This window comes from Rhineura floridana, chromosome 2 (assembly GCF_030035675.1).
Source record: "Rhineura floridana isolate rRhiFlo1 chromosome 2, rRhiFlo1.hap2, whole genome shotgun sequence".
NCBI lineage: Eukaryota > Metazoa > Chordata > Lepidosauria > Squamata > Rhineuridae > Rhineura > Rhineura floridana.
Genome location: NC_084481.1, coordinates 15501000 through 15520835, shown reverse-complemented (window position 1 = coordinate 15520835; position 19836 = coordinate 15501000). Strand labels below are relative to the sequence as shown.

The 19836-nt window shown below is 41.9% G+C and overlaps 1 protein-coding gene across 9 annotated transcripts in view; it reads left to right on the top strand.

Annotated features, from left to right (window-relative positions):
• Positions 1-19836, top strand: part of NRP2 (neuropilin 2) — a 268051-nt gene that overhangs the window by 151098 nt on the left and 97117 nt on the right. For all 9 annotated transcript variants that reach the window (XM_061607912.1, XM_061607910.1, XM_061607911.1 and 6 more), the window contains exons 11-12: positions 3782-3898; positions 7836-7988. In XM_061607912.1, the coding sequence (XP_061463896.1) occupies positions 3782-3898; positions 7836-7988 (270 nt within the window). The remainder of the gene's footprint in view (positions 1-3781; positions 3899-7835; positions 7989-19836) is intronic.

Here is a 19836-nt window from a genome sequence, read left to right as displayed (position 1 = left end):
CCTTTAAGCCTACCTGCCTCTGACTTACCCATACCTCTCTATCCCTGTCACTAGTACCAAAAACTTTAAAATTATGTAAAAGCTCAGTTAATTGAGCACAAGATGAAACCAGTGAGCACACTATGCAAAACAGTGAAATTCTTACCAGGGCCATTGATTTTCATAGTTTATTTCTTTCACAGAATTTGTGTTTCCTTGGTTCATAATTACTGTTTCCATATCGCAACATCTTTTTTTTTTATCATTAATTTTTATTCAAATTTTCAAAAACAAAACAAAACAAAAACACAAACTAAACAACAAAATAAAATTTTGACTTCCGATTTGTCACAAATCAGTTATAGGTCTACAATATATAACAAACCTGTCTCTTAAATTATATTACAAAATCACTTTCCTCCAGTAGTTATCTTAATTAATCATCAAATCTCATAAACATCACTTTATTCTTTCCACAAAAAGTCAAAGAGAGGTTTCAACTCCTTGAGAAATATATCTATCGCTTTTTATCCAAATAAGCATGTCAATTAATCCATCTCATCAAATCTATTAAGTCCAATAATTTCAATAGCCATTCTTCCATTATCAGTGTTAATTCCATCTTCCATCTTCCATCCTTGCATCCATAATAATCCTGTTAAGTCCAGTAATTTCAATAGCCATTCTTCCATTATCAGTGTCCCATAGGTCCAGTAATTTCAGTAGCCATTCTTCCATTATCAGTGTCCCATAATAATCTTGCTGTCATAGCCATAGTCAAATAATAGGAGTCTGATGGGAATTTCCTTCATCACAAATAATTCCTTGCCATCAATTCTGAATGTGTTGCTGAAATATTGTTGTAAAATCATATCTCTGTTCTTCTTTTTTACAAAATGCACTGGCACATCTCTTGAAAGTTTTTCCATTGTCACATATCTGTAATTAATTCTGTAGATTTTTTCTATGTCAAGCTCCATCACATCATTCCAGTCCAGAGGTTTATCCAAGACATTGATAACTTTATTTCTGATATCTTCATTAATTTCTTCAAGGACAACGCTGAATTCCAAACAGTAAACTTTATCTCTAATATCCATAAACTCCAAATCTTTTTCCAGTTCCACATTTGATCCAATCTCCAGGGCTTGCATCTTCCCTTTAATTTTTCTTTTTTCATTTTCTGATGCTTGTCCAGTTATATCTCTGATCTCATCAACTTCCCCTTTCACAAAATCCTCTATTTGCTTAAGCTCCTGCTTTATTATGCCAAATTCAATTTTCATCTCCTGTCTACCCTGTCTCAGGGTTTGTTTCGTTATCTCAGTCTCATCCATTATTTTCTGAAACATATTTACTTCCAGGCTCTCAGCTTTCTTGATTGCCATTTTTAAAACCACGAAGAAAAAAAACACCACTTCTTATTCCAGCAACAAAGGGGTTAATATTCCAAGCTTGATGACATCATAGTGTAGACAGCACAGCCTGCCTTATCTCTTATATGTTCAGGAATGCAAAACAAATTTAGTTCACAGCATTAAAAACAGCTAGTGGCGTCGAGAACAAGCAGATTCGTCAAAATGAAATAAAATAGTCCCAGACATATAATATTCAAAAGTTCATAAATCAGATTTATTTATTTTTTTTCTCCTCGGAATAAAAATCGCTCATCCGTTTATATCTTTAAAATGCACATTCCAGGCCAGCTTTTTGCAATAAAAACAAAGATAAGCTGTTTCGATTTCTTTCCTCCTTAATTTCGTGAATGAAATAGAAGAGTTATAACTCACCCAGGATTCTTTATAGCTGATTCATTGACAAATCTCTTTTTGTTGCAACAATTTAAGCCAGATGATAAAAATAGAAAGAAGGATGCTTGCCTGTTAAAATCCGTTTATCTTTAAAGAAAAAATAAACGTTCGCTTAATCAGTTGGAGCTTGGTTGGAAGTCCGTCCGGCGTTGCTGGCTGAACCTTCTTTCATAAACTAATGAAATCCAGTCCCCCCCAACAAACACAAGCTTCAGTGGTTAATCTCTACGTTTCTCCCTTCCCGGGAGAAAATCTTTACCAGTCAAAAAAAACCCGTTCTGACTGATTTTAAAACTGAAAAAGCTTCTTCTGAGACGAGAGCTCAACTCAGAGGCAGGCACAGGTGAAGTCACCCTTCCCGGAAGTCCCATATCGCATCATCTTTGATGTTTGTTTTGGCACTGCATTTGAATAGTCTTGTATCATACAAATTTTTCCTGAGGTTAGGGATATAGATTCTTCAAAATGCCCTTCCAGCCTAATCCTTAAGTAAAGCAGCAAGTGTCTGTAATAAACGTTTCTGTTGATCTTAACTTCATTTGTTTGTGGTGTAAATTGCCCATGACACCTGCCATTAGGTAGTTTCCTGGGGTCTTTTTTTTAAAGTTGTAGTGGGATAAAGTGTATGGCCAAAGTGTGAAACCAGATGCTTGTCTGGAAAGAGCCATAGTACACTAGAATTTTTTTTTAATCCCTTCTGTAGTCGCATCATTTATGGTGCTGAGTGACTTGTTCCTCTACGTTGCCATGTTTGGGGTGTCTATGTGTCTTTTTCGTGTTTTATTCTTTTTATGAAAGGAAAAGAATGTGTTGCCTGCGATCTCAATTTTTCTGAAGGCAGAATATGTAAACTTCCTTGCTATTTAAAACAAAACCCAAAACCAGTAAGAACATAAGTATAAAGGAGATTGTTGTCCGTTGGAGTCCAAAGATGAAAGAATTCCTTCTTTCCTCTACATCTGTAAATCAAGCTTTACAAGTGATTTGAGCCATGTTGACATCTGTGGCATGTGGGAAACTTTTCTTTCCTTACCTTATTACCCTGCACATAAAGAAAGCTTTTTGTTAGGTTCCATGACCTGGATGCTGTGAGTAAGAATTCATTATTCTGATGGTTAAAATTTATCTGGAGATTTCTCCTCCTTTTAGTTCTGATCTATTTCTAAGGCATGCTTCCTGTTGGGATAAACATCCCTCATTCTGTTGGTGTCCTTGTAGAAACATAGGGCTGACTCTCTTGGTATCTTCATAGGATCATATGCCACATCAGCTCTCTCTCTATAACTGGCCTTATGAATATCTACCTCTTTCTCTTCCCATTGCTTCATACCTCATATCCAGTGGTGGCTGCAACAGTTCTTGTCACCATACTTGAGAAGCAAAATGCTGTAAGGAGTGATGCTTGAGATGCAGAGTGCCATAAGGAAATATGCTTTGCCAGGACTGGGATGTTGATAGCCACCATGATGCTGGTGTTTGGGTGCAAAGTAACTGGCCTAGTCTCAGGTTTTACCTCCAGGACAGCAAATTAGAGCCAGGTACTTCTTGGCTCAATAATTCAAGTAAAACTAATCTAGTGTGACTCCTCACGTAAGGCAAGAATTCTCCTCAAATTAAACCATATTGACCCTTTTACTGTGGAACCCTCCATCTTCTGATTGCAGCATGCCACAGGCAGAAAGCAAGTGGGAACTTGGTGCTCCACATGCCAGAGGTTTCTGAGAAATAGTTTAGCATAACAATTGAGTGTACGACAGTGGAATGAGCAACTTCACAAAATACAGAGGTATTTTTGTTCTTTAAGTGACCCTTGTGACTGGGATTTGGATACATTCCCTACTACATTCTCTGAAGTGAGTGAAACTGCATACTACACAGGAGACCAGTCTTCCCTTCCATCCACACAGCGTTGCTGACCAATCTGCCTTCTTTCTGAATCCAGTGAAATTTTCAGTCTTTGTCCTCTTCCCCCCTCCCTATTTTAAATGCAGATGTAAAGTCCACTGCAGAGACTCTGCAGCCCACCTTGAAGAGCGAGGAGACTACCACTCAGTTTCCCACTGATGAAGAGGCAATGGAGTGTGGTGATGGCTGTTTGGAGAATGGAGGTACTTACTGGGCCAAAACTATTATATTAAGAAGTTTAGGGCAAAGACAGAAATGTTTATATGGTTAAGTGACACAACTGCCTCTTGTGAAGGTTTCAAACTCCCTTCAGCCTGAGCAGTCGTACCCAAAGGAAAATAGAGAGAATGGCCTCAGCAGAAGAGGTTGCTTTACCATTCCTTCTGAAATCTTGCTGTCACAGCCTGCAGGAACTTGTAGGTAGAAAAAGTCTTTATAGTTAACACTGGGACCTCACCTACCACTACCACCACCACCACCATGAAGTCAGGAGACAACTCATGATCTCTTGGGTCCTATTTTCCCATCTCCTCTTCTTTCCATTTCCTTCAGAGCAAAGACAAGGTCCTGGCTTGATAGCCAATGGCCTGTTGCACCAGACCCCTCTCTCACACTGTTTCTCACATACCTTACATCTCCTGCTTTCCCCACAATTCAGTTAAGAGCCCTAGCCAGATTTCTCCTACCTTCCATCCCTCTGTCCCAGCTTACAATCCCAAGGGAGCTTCAGGTTTGGATCCTATTACAGCCAAGCTGTTGACATAGCCATCACTAATATCCCCTACCAGGTTCTATCTCCAGAGCTTGCTCAGTCCTAGGGCCAGAGCTCATGCTACCTTTGCCATGCCAATGTCACAAAAATGGTACCCCCTATAGCAAGTTCACCATACAGCCCCCCCACCTCCACCACCATAACATTTAGTACTTAACATTGTGATTGTTTTATGAGCCTTCACGCATGCACGCGTATGCACGCACGCGCACACACACACACACACACACCATTTTTCTGGTGAAAGCTTAAAGAATCACATTAAATGTGACTGCAGCACCCAAATCCCAAAGTAGGGTCTTGTAGAGAAACTGAGTGTGTGGAATGGGGATTCACTTTTTGGCAGCATCCCTGTGACAAGTATAGGATGTGCACTAACTCCCACCCTAGCCTCTCCTTGGCTGGAGAGAGAGTAAATTGTTTCTCTTTCTTGGACTGTCTCTTCCTTAAGTTGGGTAAGAGTCAGCCGTGAACTGCTTGGGAGCACATCTAAGCTCTGAGCTTCAGGTCGGCTATTCCAGTTATATTGTTGTCAATAATGAGTTTGCACCTAAGTGATTGCTCTTGTTTTTCCTTCAGCTTCTTAGCTGAGAAAACTGAAGATTGCAGGATAATATTACTAGTGACAGTTGAAGCTCTAGAGAGGCTTGGTCAGAAGTCTGTTCTTATTTAATAGCAAGGAGTGAGTGACTTCACGAAATGCTGCATTGCTTTACTGTATTGTTAAGCGGTATTTTTAAAGACAACTGCCATGATGTATTTTTGTTCACCATGTATTGACCTGAGCTATCCGTATATTGTCTTGAGTAGCTTCTGGAAGAAGGCTCCTTTCCAATCTCATTTATCAAATGATCTGGGAGCATCCACATTATTTGGCTAATTTACATTGACATGTTTCAGCCTAATCTTCTCCCTGACATGCTAGTGTTCTACTTGAAGGGATTTATTCATTTATTTCAAATGGAGACCATTCAGATCATTCAACTCTAAACATTGGCAGTTGTCAGCCTTAGGCAGCTGGTACTTATCTTACAACTTCTTGAAAGAAACTCCTCATCCAGTCGCACAAGTTGACTGAGAGTGAAAATCTTACACTGGGCTTACCTTTCCCAAATACATGGTTTCCTCATGATTTTCAAGTCAAGATTGCACCATATGGTTAATTTAGCATGAGCATAAGGATCAAATTGTTGAGTTAGTATCTGCCACGCTTATCTAGTCACAACAATAGTTGTGTTACCACCTTTTCTCCACAAGTATGAGTGGATTCTAGTGCAGCCAATTAAATAACGGGCCTAATTTACAACTCTAGGGCAGCCCACAATGGGTCCCAATGATATATGCACAAGCTGTATGTGAGCTAGACATTCTGTAGTGCTTCCAGACCAGGGGCATCACTCACCAACCTGGGGATGCTTCATCTGCCCTCATAAAAAAAAGTACAACTACACTTTTTGGGGGGTGGAGAGAAGTTAAAAGAATACTAGTGGTACCATTATTGCAATTAAGAGGAGAAGGAAGGAGCCACAATAAATAAATAAAAAAGAAAGAAAGGCAAGACTACTTGTTTGCCCTAACATGCTTGGCTTACAATTTAGGGAAGACTGAATTTACGTTTTCTCTTACTATAATTCATAAGAGCTAGATGTTGACTGGGCTAACATAACATGCTTTATGCATTCATCACCACCAGTTATCAAGGGCAAAAAGAGGGAAACAGAGGAAAGGGGAGCAATAAAAGAAGACAAACAGGTTAAAGCCTTGTTAGACCGTGCCTCTTACTCCATATGAAAGCAATATTAAACCTCTGTACATAAACCAGTGTCCTCTTCCATTGTGTTGTGTAAAGCTGTTATGATGAAGACAGAAAATGGTTGGAAATCTAATATGAAAAGGCACGCTGTGGTCCTTTCCCATAAGAATGGCTGCCATTAATGATCTTTGGGATTCAACTAACTCTTTCACATATTCTGGAGAGATCAGGAGTTTGCAAGTGCTAAGGCTCCATCTCTATTCATCCTTATCCATTGCACACTTAAAAGGATCTTTTTTAGTGGGCAACTTGAGCAGCTTCACTATAAAGGCTCTCAGCCAATTGTTATCTGTAGATTGGGGAACAGGAGACTGAGGACTAGTTCAGTACTTAACAAATAACCAATCAGCAATGTCAGTAGTTCACGAAAAAGATTAGCCACAAACTTGGTGGAGTCTCCTTGTTCTTCTCACTCTTGCACCCCACAAATTCTGAAATTGTTTCTTATACCTTGGCTTGAGAGAAGCATTATCTGCCTGTAGATTGATTGCTTTCATCTTAGTTGCCTTCAAATCCTCTACTGTAAATACACGTCGCCACCATATAAATTCTCTTTTTAATCTGTTCACAGAGTCCTACAAATTTAACAAAGACACCTTAATTCAGGACATATCACCAGTAATTGTTTGCAAAAGTGTCACTGCATTGCCTGGCAAGGTCTCTGAATATGTAGCTCTAGGTGTCTGCCAGAGTCCTGCTGTGCTTACTTGACTTGTGGACTGAAAAGTCCAGAACACAAAAGCAGAAACATCAAAGAAAATTCAAAACTCAAAGGGTTGTATTCAACGTAGTGCTAAGAAGATTTGCCCAATGGAATTATCTCCCCTCTCCTCCCTGTGTGCTGTTCTGGGTGTTCTCCCAACTCTTTACAGCAGATTTGGGGAGTGTGATCGGGGTGTTGGGTGGAGGGGGGGAAATCCCATTGCAGGAATCCTTGCGCTGGCTTCTGCCAGCACAAGAAGTAAGTTGAATATGGACCAAAAGAAAAAACAGTGAATAGAAATTATTGAAAATCCACCCCCAGGGAAAGATTTAATAGGAAGAATTCAAGAAGATCTCCAACAATTGCAGCTGTTAAGACCACCATCATGGGCTAGAACTTAGTCCTGTGGTGTTTTGATAATTATTCAGTAACCAGAAATGCTGAGGCTTCTTGCAGTATTTTTGGCTTCTTTTCTTTCTTTTAATTTGTGCTCCGTTATGGAATGGTGCAGTGCAGCTGGAGAGAACATCGTCTTCTAGAGGAGAAAGTGCTCATTAGCGAGAATGGAAGCATTTGGTGCTTTCATTTATATTTATTTAGCTGAGATGTGGATATGTACATTTTGATGATTTGGAACGTAAGACTGATTCCAAAGAGCTGTCGAAACATGAGACACGTTAAAAGTATCATGAAGCAGCGAAAGAGAGAGAGAATATGCACACTCACATGCCAGAGACTTCATACTTCCTCAGCTATTTATGATTTGCCCACTATGTTAGTTATTAAATAGCGTTTCTCTGTGACTGGCTTTCCTTTGATCCTGTTTTTATGTTGTGCTGTTCTTGTTATAAGATTTCCAGATTCCTGTGGGATTCAACTGCAACTTTGATCTTCCTGGAGACATTTGTGGTTGGACGCATGATACAACTACAGGATTTACGTGGACTTTTCATTCAAGAAACACCTGGACTAGTCATTTGGGACCAGACATCGAGGCCTATCCAGGTAAGCCAATTCATTTAATCTCTAAACGAACAGACATGTTATGCATGACACATGCATTATGGGAGAAAATAATAAATTCCTGAAGCATACCTTCAAAATTCTATGAATATTCTGCCTTTTTAGGGATACTGAGTAATTATGAAGAAATACCACACTGCTTTCAGATAGAGATTATCATTCAGATGTATATTCACTATTAGGCAAAAAACCTTGCGGTTTAAGAACATACCTATAGCCCACAGGTATTTCTATCAAACTTTAAAAAGCAGAGAAATTGGGCAGCTATAGTGAATGCACCAGGGGAGCAGGAGACCTGAACTCCTCTCTGAGATATTGTACTGCCCTACAAAGTTGTCAAAATGCAAACACAGTTTGGGTTGGTCTTTCACAGTCCAATCCACTTCCTATGTAGCTTGGAAGAACATGGTCACATATACCTCTGAGCATATGTTGAGTGGTGTCATCTGCCATCTCCAAAGATGGAGAATTACATTTTTGTATGTTTGTTGGTGTTCTTCTTACTTTGCTTCTTTCCTGTGTTACTACTGTTTCTACAGAGAATCGAATCAAGAAAATTTTATCTCCCTCATTATTCATCCTAGAAACCTGTAACAAATTTATTTTTATTAATTTCAAAGCCTTTTTATTGGTCAGAGTCTTATGATGGAGAAGACAGCCTTTTGTGTTTAAAATTGGAGGTTATATTCGGTTTCTATTTTGGGTGCATTAACAGTTGAATCTGAAACTGCAGTTTGATGTAAAATCAGACCGATTACAATATGTCGCTACTTAAGCAACGACTCTAGCTGTTGAAAAAAACAAACTTGGTCTACCAAAGATGCATGTCAGCCTGCTATGTTTAAACCACTTCGTTTAAGGAAAGGTGTGCATGGTCAATCAAAAACATAGAGCACACCTAGAATTTTGCGAGAATATATTTCCCCTCCCACTGTTTCATCTTGTGCAAACTGAAACACTCTGGATGTCCACTAGAGACTATTCTGCAGAATAGTGAGTGCTATTATTCCACAATTGTTTTTGGAGTTTTTTTAGTGTATAGTTTGCAAAGTGTTGCTGTGCTTCACATATTCACAGAAACAGAAGCAAAAGAAAATGATTTACTATAGGAAACTTCACTAAAATTGCTAAGTAAATCAAACATATTTAAAGTGACTATCTGAACTATATCAACTGTATCTTAATATATAATAATATAATATATCTTAATATATAATATTGTCCTCTCAACCCTTGCCCTTCTTGGCTTATTAAAGCATGCTGAGGGGGTCTGATCGGGTGGATCCAGGGTGTGGTCAACACATCATTGCGGGAGGGAGTGGTTCCAGCCACCTTGAAAGAGGCAGTGATCTGACCACTCCTGAAAAAGCCCACCCTGGACCCATTGGTTTGAGACAACTGTCGACCGGTTGCAAATACCCCCTTTTTAGAGAAGGTGATTGAGAGGGTTGTGGCACAGCAATTGCAAGTACTTTTGGATGAAACAGATTATCTTGACCCATCTCAGTCTGGGTTCAGGCCTGGTTATGGGACTGAATCAGCCTTGGTTGCCCTGATGGATGACCTTTATTGGGAGAAGGACAGGGGGAGTGCTACCCTGTTATTCTTACTTGATCTCTCAACGGCTTTTGATACCATTGACTATGGTATCTTTCTGGGCCAACTTGGTGAGATGGGTATTGGAGGCACTGTTTTACAGTGGTTCCAATCCTATCTCCAAGGGCGCTCTCAGAGAATAGCGTTGGGTGACAGTCTTTCGGCCCCCTGGCAGTCGTGCGGTGGGGTGCTGCAGGGTACCATCTTGTCCCCCATGCTGTTTAACATCTATATGAAGCCCTTGGGAGCAGTCATCAGCAGCTTTGGGGCGAGGTGTCAGCAGTACGCTGATGATACCCAGCTTTATTTCTCCATAACATCTGAATCAGGAGAGGCTGTGCAAACCCTAGAGCGCTGCCTGGACTCGGTGGTGGGCTGGACGAGGACCAATAAACTGAGTCTGAATCCTAGCAAGACGGAGGCACTGTGAGTTGGTGGTTCCCGAGTTCGGATAATTGGTCACCTGCCTGCTTTGGATGGGGTTGTACTCCCTCAGAAAGAGCAGGTCTGTAGTCTGGGGGTGCTCCTGGATCCACCTTTGTTACTAGAGGCCCAGGTGACCTCCATGGCTAGGAGTCCTTTTACTAGCTTTGGCTGGTAAGACAGCTGTGGCCATTTCTGGACCAGGATAGCCTGACCACTGTTGTCCACGCACTGATAACCTCCAGGCTGGATTACCGTAATGCGCTCTATGTGGGGCTGCCCTTGAGGTTGGTCCGGAAGCTGCAGCTGGTGCAAAATGCGGCGGCGAGACTGCTCACTGGGGCAGGGTATCACCAACATGTCACCCCACTCCTGAAAGAATTGCACTGGCTGCCCATTTTCTACTGGGCCAAGTTCAAGGTTCTGGTTTTGGTGTACAAATCCCTATACAGCTTGGGACCAGGATACCTGAAAGACTGTGTTACCCCTTATATACCCAATCAATTACTGGACTCTGCAGGTGAGGGCCTCCTGCAGATACCATCTTATCAGGAGGTTTGTTCTGCACAATATAGGAAACGGACCTTTACTGTGGCAGCACCTACCCTGTGGAATTCCCTCCCCTTAAATATTAGGCAGGTGCCATTTCTTCTATCTTTTCCACATCGTTTGAAGACTTTCCTCTTTCAACAAGCCTTTTAAGTTGAGACTTATCCCAGTCTGCGTCGGTGTTAGAATTGCTTGTCAATGTTTTTTTAATAATGTTTTTAACCCTTTTTAAAAAGATGCTTTTAAAGTTTTTTTTTTTAAATGTTTTTAAGGTTGTTTTGTTTTAATGTATTTTAAAGTCTGCTTTTATGATGGTTTAAAGTGTTCTTAGCGCTTCTGTTTGCCGCCCTGGGCTCCTGCTAGGAGGAAGGGTGGGATATATAGATGGATGGATAGATGGATGGATAGATGGATGGATAGATATTGTTGCTTCCTCCCTGCTAAAACAAGATGAGCACAACACATGTCTTGTTTCTCTTATTTGGGCTGATTGCAGGTGTTGCCACCTCTCACCATATGCTCAGAGGCGCATGTTACCAAATTCTTCCGAGCTACACAGGAAGTGGATTGGACTGTGAAAGACCAACCCAAATGGTGTTTGTATTTTGACCAATTTGTAGGGCAGTCCAATATCTCAGAGAGGAGTTCAGGTCTCCTGCTCCCCTGGTGCATTGACTATAGCTGCCCAATTTCTCTGCTTTTTAAAGTTTGATAGAAATATCTGTGGGCTATAGGTACGTTCTTAAACCGCAAGGTTTTTTGCCTATGAGTGAATTTCTGTGCTTTTTAATATGGAAGGTAAGAAATGGGCTCCTGTGCAAACTTGCTGAGAATGGATTGATAATTTGCATGCTTATTGAGTTCATAATCATGCTTAGGATAGGTGAAACTGACCACAAGGTATGGGGAGGGGAGGAAGGGGAGAGAGGAGGAGGGGAAAGGCAGGTCTGATCATTTGCATACTTATTGAGTTCAGTGGGATTTTCTCCCATGGAATCATGGCTGAAATGGACATGGACTGTCTTCGAGTCAATCCTGACTCATGGTGACCCTATGCATAGGGTTTTCATGATAAGCGGTATTCAGAGGTGGTTTACCATTGCTTTCCTCTAAGGCTGAGAGGCAGTGACTGGCCAAAGCTCACCCAATGAGCTTTGTGGCTGTGTGGGGATTCAAACCCTGGTCTCCCAGGTCGTAGTCCAATACTCTAACCACTACACCACTTAGGATAGGTTAAACAGACCATGGGGGAGGAGGAGGGGGAGGGGAGAGGAGAGGGAAGGAGAAAGGGAGGGGAGAGGGGAGTGGAAAGAGGGAATTGGAAGGGGGGACAAAGGAAGGGAGAGGGGAGGGGCAACAGGGAAGTGATAAGAGGAAGGAGAAGGGGAAGGCAGGTTTGATCATTTGCACGCTTATTGAGTTCAGTGGAATTTACTCCCGTGCAATCATGCTTAAACTAGGTCAAACTGACCATGGGGAGGGGGAGGGGGAGCAGGGGATGAGGGGATTGGAAGTGGATGGGGAGGGAAGGGGGAGGGAAGGGGCAAGAGGGAGGGGATAAAAGGGAGGACAAGGGAGGGTGGGTTTGATTATTTGCATACTTTTTGAATTCAATGGGATTTATTTCCGTGCAATCATGTTTAGGGTAGGTGAAACTGACCTGAGGGAGGGGAGGGGGAGGGGGAGGGGGAGGGGAGGAGATTGGGTGGGTGAGCACTGGGCAGAGGGGAAGCCCCTTTCCTTTCCAAAAGAAAAACACTGTGAACAGTATCATTCTTTGTCAGTGTTTCCCTCACCTTTTTATTTTACAGCAGGCACATGTAGTCTCTAACCCAAATTTAAACGAAAGGTGGCCACATCCACACCAGACCTTTATTTCCCTTTAAACAGTCATGGCTTCTCTCAAAGAGCCCTGGGAAGTGTGGTTAGTGAAGGGTGCTGAGAATTGCTAGGAGACACCCTGTTCCCCTCACAGGAGAGGGAAGGAGAAAGGGAGGGGAGAGGGGAGTGGAAAGAGGGAATTGGAAGGGGGGACAAAGGAAGGGAGAGGGGAGGGGCAACAGGGAAGTGATAAGAGGAAGGAGAAGGGGAAGGCAGGTTTGATCATTTGCACGCTTATTGAGTTCAGTGGAATTTACTCCCGTGCAATCATGCTTAAACTAGGTCAAACTGACCATGGGGAGGGGGAGGGGGAGCAGGGGATGAGGGGATTGGAAGTGGATGGGGAGGGAAGGGGGAGGGAAGGGGCAAGAGGGAGGGGATAGAAGGGAGGACAAGGGAGGGTGGGTTTGATTATTTGCATACTTTTTGAATTCAATGGGATTTATTTCCGTGCAATCATGTTTAGGGTAGGTGAAACTGACCTGAGGGAGGGGAGGGGGAGGGGGAGGGGGAGGGGAGGAGATTGGGTGGGTGAGCACTGGGCAGAGGGGAAGCCCCTTTCCTTTCCAAAAGAAAAACACTGTGAACAGTATCATTCTTTGTCAGTGTTTCCCTCACCTTTTTATTTTACAGCAGGCACATGTAGTCTCTAACCCAAATTTAAACGAAAGGTGGCCACATCCACACCAGACCTTTATTTCCCTTTAAACAGTCATGGCTTCTCTCAAAGAGCCCTGGGAAGTGTGGTTAGTGAAGGGTGCTGAGAATTGCTAGGAGACACCCTGTTCCCCTCACAGAGCTTCAGTCAGGCTGGCTGACTGTTAAACTACTCTGGCCACTGGAGCTCTGTCAGGGGAATAGGAGTCTTCTCTTAGCACCCTTCACAAACTACACTTCCCAGGATTGTTTGGGGGAAGCTATGACTGTCTCAAGTGAAATAAAGGTCTGGCGTGGGTGTGGCCCCCTGATTAGCCAAGTCAAGCAGCTGTGAGTCTACAGCTTTTAGAACACTGACAGTTGGTTCTTACTGAGCATGCCCAATGTTATCATTCAGTTCAATGATAATTTTTTTTAATTAATTAAAAATCAGCCAGCCACTTTTTTAACTTTTAAACAGCAGAAGGTGAAGGTCAGAGTATGGGGCAAGGTCAGTAATAGGATTACAGGTACTCTGTGAGCATGACTGATTTTTAATTAATTTCAACAAATTTTGAGAACTCTGACAGAAAAAAGTCCAAAAGGGTCTGGGTTTCCCCCCTCTCTTTATACATTTTGAACTCTCGATTCTCTCTGACTGTTTTGTGTATCACCATGAAAATTTAGAGGGTTGTTAAGCAACCATTTCTGAGTTCAGGACTATAAGATTTGTCAGGTTTGGTTTTTAAATGAGCTTATGGGAAGCATCAGAATGGCATGGGGCGTATTTTCAATGTAACATTATGGAATGTGAAAAATCCACGCTGGCTATAGTATACAGCCACTCTTGTGGCTATATAATGTTTAGAAAGAATACATGGTATAGCCCTCCCAGGAAATCACATTGGTCAATACTGTCTCATGGGAAAAAACATGCTGCAGGTGGAATGCTTGCATGTCAAAGAGAAGATTAGGATATGTGCTAACTCTCCACATGCATGGTACTTTTGTCATCATGGTGCATTCAATATAATATAATATGCAGTCTTCCCCAACAGGGCATGTTGAATGGTACCATCCTAAGAGAACTGAACAATGTGCTTTTTCTGTTTTGTTGAATTGGCTCTGAAATAGCTTGGAACTAGAAAATCTCACTGTGATCTTCCCAGCATTTAGAAGAGTTTGGAGCTTTGGCCCATACTTGCTAACTTAGGCCTTACTACTTAACGCAGTTGTTTTGCCTTCTTTTGTATCCACTCTCCAATATGCAAACTGCTTAGGGGTTTTTACAATCCAGTGGCATATACATTTTGTTAAATACAGTATATAAATAAATAAAATGCATATAGTTGTTAAATTGGAACTGGGCAGCTTTTCTGCTATGCAGTTGTGTATTTATCCCTAAGACTAGAATTCACATGGGCCTGTTTAAAAAAAAATCCTGAACTTTGCATTTGATACTGCATGTCTACTAAGAGAAAGGTATATGCTCTTGGACAAAAGAACTGAAGTCCTTTTTAGGACTGTGTCAACAAGAAAGACTATTACAATATGAGCCCTTGTGCAGTGAGAAAACCTAGGTTTGCCTAGCAGCTGAAGGTTGGTTTCCTCTTCTCTTGAAAGTAGTTCTGCGATTGATGCTCTCCCCCCCCCTCGCAAAATGGGACTGTGAAAGAACAGGAGAGGTTTGCTAGCTTCAAAGAAACGTTTGCCTGTACTTGCTCATTTTCTATGAACGTGCATTAAGATTTTACACCACAAATCCAAGGATTACTTGAAATGGCCCTGCTGTTTGAGGGGAATCTTTCACACTGCTTAATTTTATCCCTGAGGCTGCCTGAGCGCACTAGTGCTGATCGTTGTAACATCTGTATGTGAGGAGCATGGGTATTCAATAAACCTATTGATTCCCCTCACCTTTCCAGTGGGTCTTGACTAATAGGACAGTATTTTGAAAACCAGCCATTAGTTTCTCCCTGATAGCTATTTGTTGGTGGTGATAACTAGACTGACTCTTGAAAGGAAGGTTAATGTACCGCCTGCTAGGCAGAACCCGAAAGAGCAAAATGTGTCTTAGATAGAGAGTGCTGATGATTCATTTGAATTTTGGTTGGTTAGGTGTCTGTCTCTGTTTGCAGCAATGGGTTTCAAACTTCCTGTTTTCAGGAAACACTTTCCATATCAAATTTCCTGTGAATCAGCTCTTAAGCATCTGCCACAGAACCCCAGTGCATTGAAGCAGGTTCTGGAGCATGTTATAGAGCACATTCTCAGTTCAAGTGGGGCAGTGTCCTGACCTGTTGGGCTTCATCATTGCTCCTGGAGAATATTCCCTCAAGCACACTACACTCCCCTGCACCTTCACATTGCAGGGGATGACTAGTAGCTGTGGCGAGATACTTCTCTTGGAAGCTTCACTGATCTTCTCATTGAGTAATTGAAACACACTTTGACAACCACGGATTTGACCACAGAATTCCCTTTCATAGTGATGAAGGAAAGATTTATTTTCTAACTAAATCCCCAATACTTCCAGGTCAGCCTTTCCCAACCAGTGTGCCTCCAGATGTTGTTGGACCACAACTCCCATCAGCCTCAGCCAGCATTGCCAATGGTCAGAAAAGATGGGAATTGTGGTCCAACAACATCTGGAGGCACACTGGTTGGGAAAGGCTGTTCCAGGTGATTGATTTTCCAGGTGAATGGGATCTAGTTCTGGATATAGTGGGGAGGGCAAAATCAAATGCGGTAAATCAAAATATCAGAGTCCTAAAAAAACTCTGTGCTGTTACAGTCATTTCTGATTCAACCTTTTGCTGGTATCTGAGGCTCATGCATGTCAAATTGTCATGCAAATAGATCACTCATGCAATATGTTAATGAAACTGTGAATAATTTGGATTTTGGACAGTTAGCACTCAACACCTGTTCTGTGAAAAAGTTATACAAGAAACTGATTGGGGAAACATGGCTTCATGGAAGTGTATGTTTACATATATGCTGATATGCATTATTTCTATCCTCTATGCTGCAAAATGTTACATGGGAATAGGCCCCTTATGTGGACATGTTTAGCTATAAAGTAGGCTTTTATCCCTACTTTTATCCCTAAACTGAGTGTGCAGTGGAGAGAGAGAAACTTTCCCCTCCCCTGCTTTACCTCCCCTGTGCTGTGCTGCTGAAGATATGTCCCTCCTTGGGAGTTTCAGGGCTGGGTGGTGGTGATGGGGATGTAATGTAGTAGAATGTGCGGGGAGGCAAGGTATCCCCTGCACAGTCCATTTAGTGATAAAAGTACCCCCCAATCTTTATAATAAAACTGATGAGTGTGTGTTCAAGAAACACAGCTGCCTGGTTTGGCCCTAACTTCCACACACAGTTTCCTCTGCTGCTGAGCCTTGAAGCAACTGTATCGCTTACAGAACAGTCTGGTTTGGAGAGAAGCACAGGCTGTCTGGGCATCTAGTGAATATCTTGGGTTGACACAGGGTCAACGGCTGTGCGGGTGGGGATGGAGAAACATTTTCATATTTCAAGTGTTTATCTCTTCAGCATTTAGAGTACTTTAGAAGATTAATATCAGAGAATGATTGTGGCCTCAGGCAACAGCAGAGAACACTTACTGCCAGCTCCAGACTTCATAACCCTCCCGAACTCATTCACTGTAATAATGTTTAATTAATATAATAAGCCTCCTGCAAGTTTGCTAAAATTACTTATTTTTATAACTCAAGACTCAATTTTTCATTCCATTTCCTCTCCCTGGACACTTATAATTAATTATTCTTTTCCCCCTTCTTCTTAAGAGTTTATGTCTACATATGTTGGGTGAAGCAATTTGCTTTTAGATTACTCTTGTAGAGATTACTATTCTCTATAGTCAAAATGTCCCCCATCTGCATTTTAGTCTTTGTGTGATACTCCAAAACCTTTTCCAGCAACAATTGCATTGCATGAGAGCTTGGTGGAGGAGGGGAGCTTTGTTGCGGGAGAAGTAAGCTTAGTTCAGGAAGCTGCTACTCATTCATTTTATCTCATTTGTTTCATTTCTTTTTAATTGTTTTCTTCAAATTTCTGTTAGAGCTGGCTGCAATTTCTCAGAAGATATTTTTCTGAGAAGACTTTTGAGGTTTTTTTCTGTACTATTGCAGGGGCCTATAAGTTCTTCTTTGCTTTAGTATGTTGTAACAATAGTATGCTATCAAGTACACACTTCATATTTTGTTTGGAGGGCAGAAGGTGCCAAGATGCAAGACCTCTTGTTCTAAGAAATGAGAGGCAAAATGCTTTCCTTTTACATTGCAACTTTTTGATCATTTTATCAGATTTTTGAAAAACAATGTGCCTTTCTCCCCATGATCCCCATCCCCTTGTATTATGCTAACTGGATGAAGAATAGTGATATAGTCTAGTTCACACTCTCACATTTGTTCTGAGGCTTTTCTGGTCACCCCCTTCTATGCCTATGAAACCAACATCAAGCCCCAGGCAAGAAAGAATGAAAAAGTTCTTTCTATTTGGAGAAATCTTGAAATCTGGTAACCCCCGCCCCCTGCCCAATTCCTTCTCCCTTCTTCTCCGCGAAGCCATTGGACAAAGGGCGGCAACTGTTTTTCAATCTACAGCCAGGCCAGATGCTGTGGTTCCAAGGTGCTAAAGGTCCCCCTTACATTAAATGCAAAAGGTCTGTGGCTTCAGAATAAAATACTTCCATGTTCTGCAGCTCTGTGTGCGTCTAACAGTCACATGGAAAAGTGCTTTGGATTCTCTACAGGCCAGCAATACAAAACAGGTACTAAACTGAAGAAGAAAAGGAAGAGTAAGCCCTTGCCAAATGCATGTGTGCACAAATAGAAGAGATGAGGTGGAGAGAAGAAGAAAATATTTGTGCAGCAATTGTCACTTGACTGGTACAAAGTGTACAGAAGGAACCACTCAGCCTACCTGTGTCCTCGGGTTTCCATTCCATGTGTGCATGTACATCTGCATAGTTTTAAAGCTCTCCTTTGACATTGGGGATGACTCCTTGAGACACATGCAGCTTTCATTCCATTTTTTCCAAGATAGCCTTTCAGACAGCTTCATGTTTCCTTTTTTAGCTCCATGTTCCTTGTATCTTCAGCTTCACAGATTATTATCTCCATGCAATTCTCCTGTAAGCTCCCATTACAAATTCTGGGACCCCTATTGGTAAAAACGGAGCCAGACAGGTCATTCATTCTCCTTCTCTCTGTGTCCCTCTCTCACACACACCATTAGAACTCCACTATTATCCAGGGCAATGGAATATGCAGCCTTCAGTCCTCATGCCACCAGGAGGGATTGCAAACATTTTCTCCTATGCATCTTCACACGCTTTCCATAGGCAAACAGATTCTCTTCTTAGCTGCAGTGAAGGAATGTACTGCAGCGCCTAGGAAAATCAGACCTAGTCTTTCAGTACTCATTTCTCCCAGTGAAGCTAGGCAAAATAACTCTCTGTGGCTTCACCCAATCAAGGGAGAAGATACCAGGAGATACTGTATGAATATTTAATAGGTATACAGAATTTGTGGGAAATGATGATGTGTACCCCAGTAAATATGGTGGTACTGATGGTAGGCAGTAGTAGTAGTAGTAGTAGCAGTAGTAGTATCATTCTCATCGTCATTATTTGGGGGCAATAGTTTCAGCAACAGAGCACACACTTTGCATGCAGAGGCCTTGAACTTTCAATCCATGAATTTTCAATCCATGAACTTTCCAAGTTGGCCAAAACAAGACTTCTTTCTGTTAGTATTAATATTAGCATTTATAGAGCACACCAAGTACTTCACTTACATTATCCCAATAATCTTAGTAGGGCCCCGCTTATACGGCGGGTTAGGGACCAGGCCCCCGCTGTAAAGCGGAACCCATTGACTTTAATGGGTTGCGTTGCGCAAAAATGCCGCAAAATGCCGCAAAACGGCAAAATTGGCTTTAAAACGGGGAATTTCCCCTGATTGAAAGCCGCCGCATCAGCAGAACGCCAGAAAGTGGAACGCCGGAAAGCGGGGCCCTACTGCAATCACATTATAAGGTAGGTGTTGTTATCTCTGTGTTGCATTGCACAGCATGGGGTGCAAGGAGCTTAGGGGCAGGGAGAGAGTGGCTTGCCTAATGCCACTCAGTTCATCGCTGAGTTAAGATTTGAACCAAGGAGTTTCTGGCTCACATTCCTAATCATTACTATAAGTACTTTGCAGAGCTGAAGTTTAAGATCCAGTTCTTCCCCTCTATTTTAGGGGAGAAGTGTAACGATACTAAGTACAGAGCTCTCCCTAGCTATATGGGACCCATGACAGACATGGCATCTCCATTTGGCTCTCCTGACACTCCTCCATGCCTTCTGGGTTTGGGCATGTAACCTTTTCCAAATCACCAGCAAACATACTATTATTAGCTTCCTCCAGCTGGGTTTACATCTCATCTCAGTCATTCCCATTTAACCTTGCAGGGGGAGGGCAGTGCAAAGAGTGGAGGGTGAAGAAGAAGCCCTTTATGTATGAATAGCAACCATTGGGCTTCATTCCAAATAATGTAATAGGCTGCATCCTTCCATGAACTTGGCTTATCAGGGGACAAGGCAGTGAAAATATTTCTGTTGTGTAGAGGTGCCACGTAAGTTACATACAAAAGGAATGCTGCTGAACTTGAAACACATCAGAAAAATTAAGTCAACTTTATTATCAAAGTTGATAACATTCCTCTGTTTTTTATACAT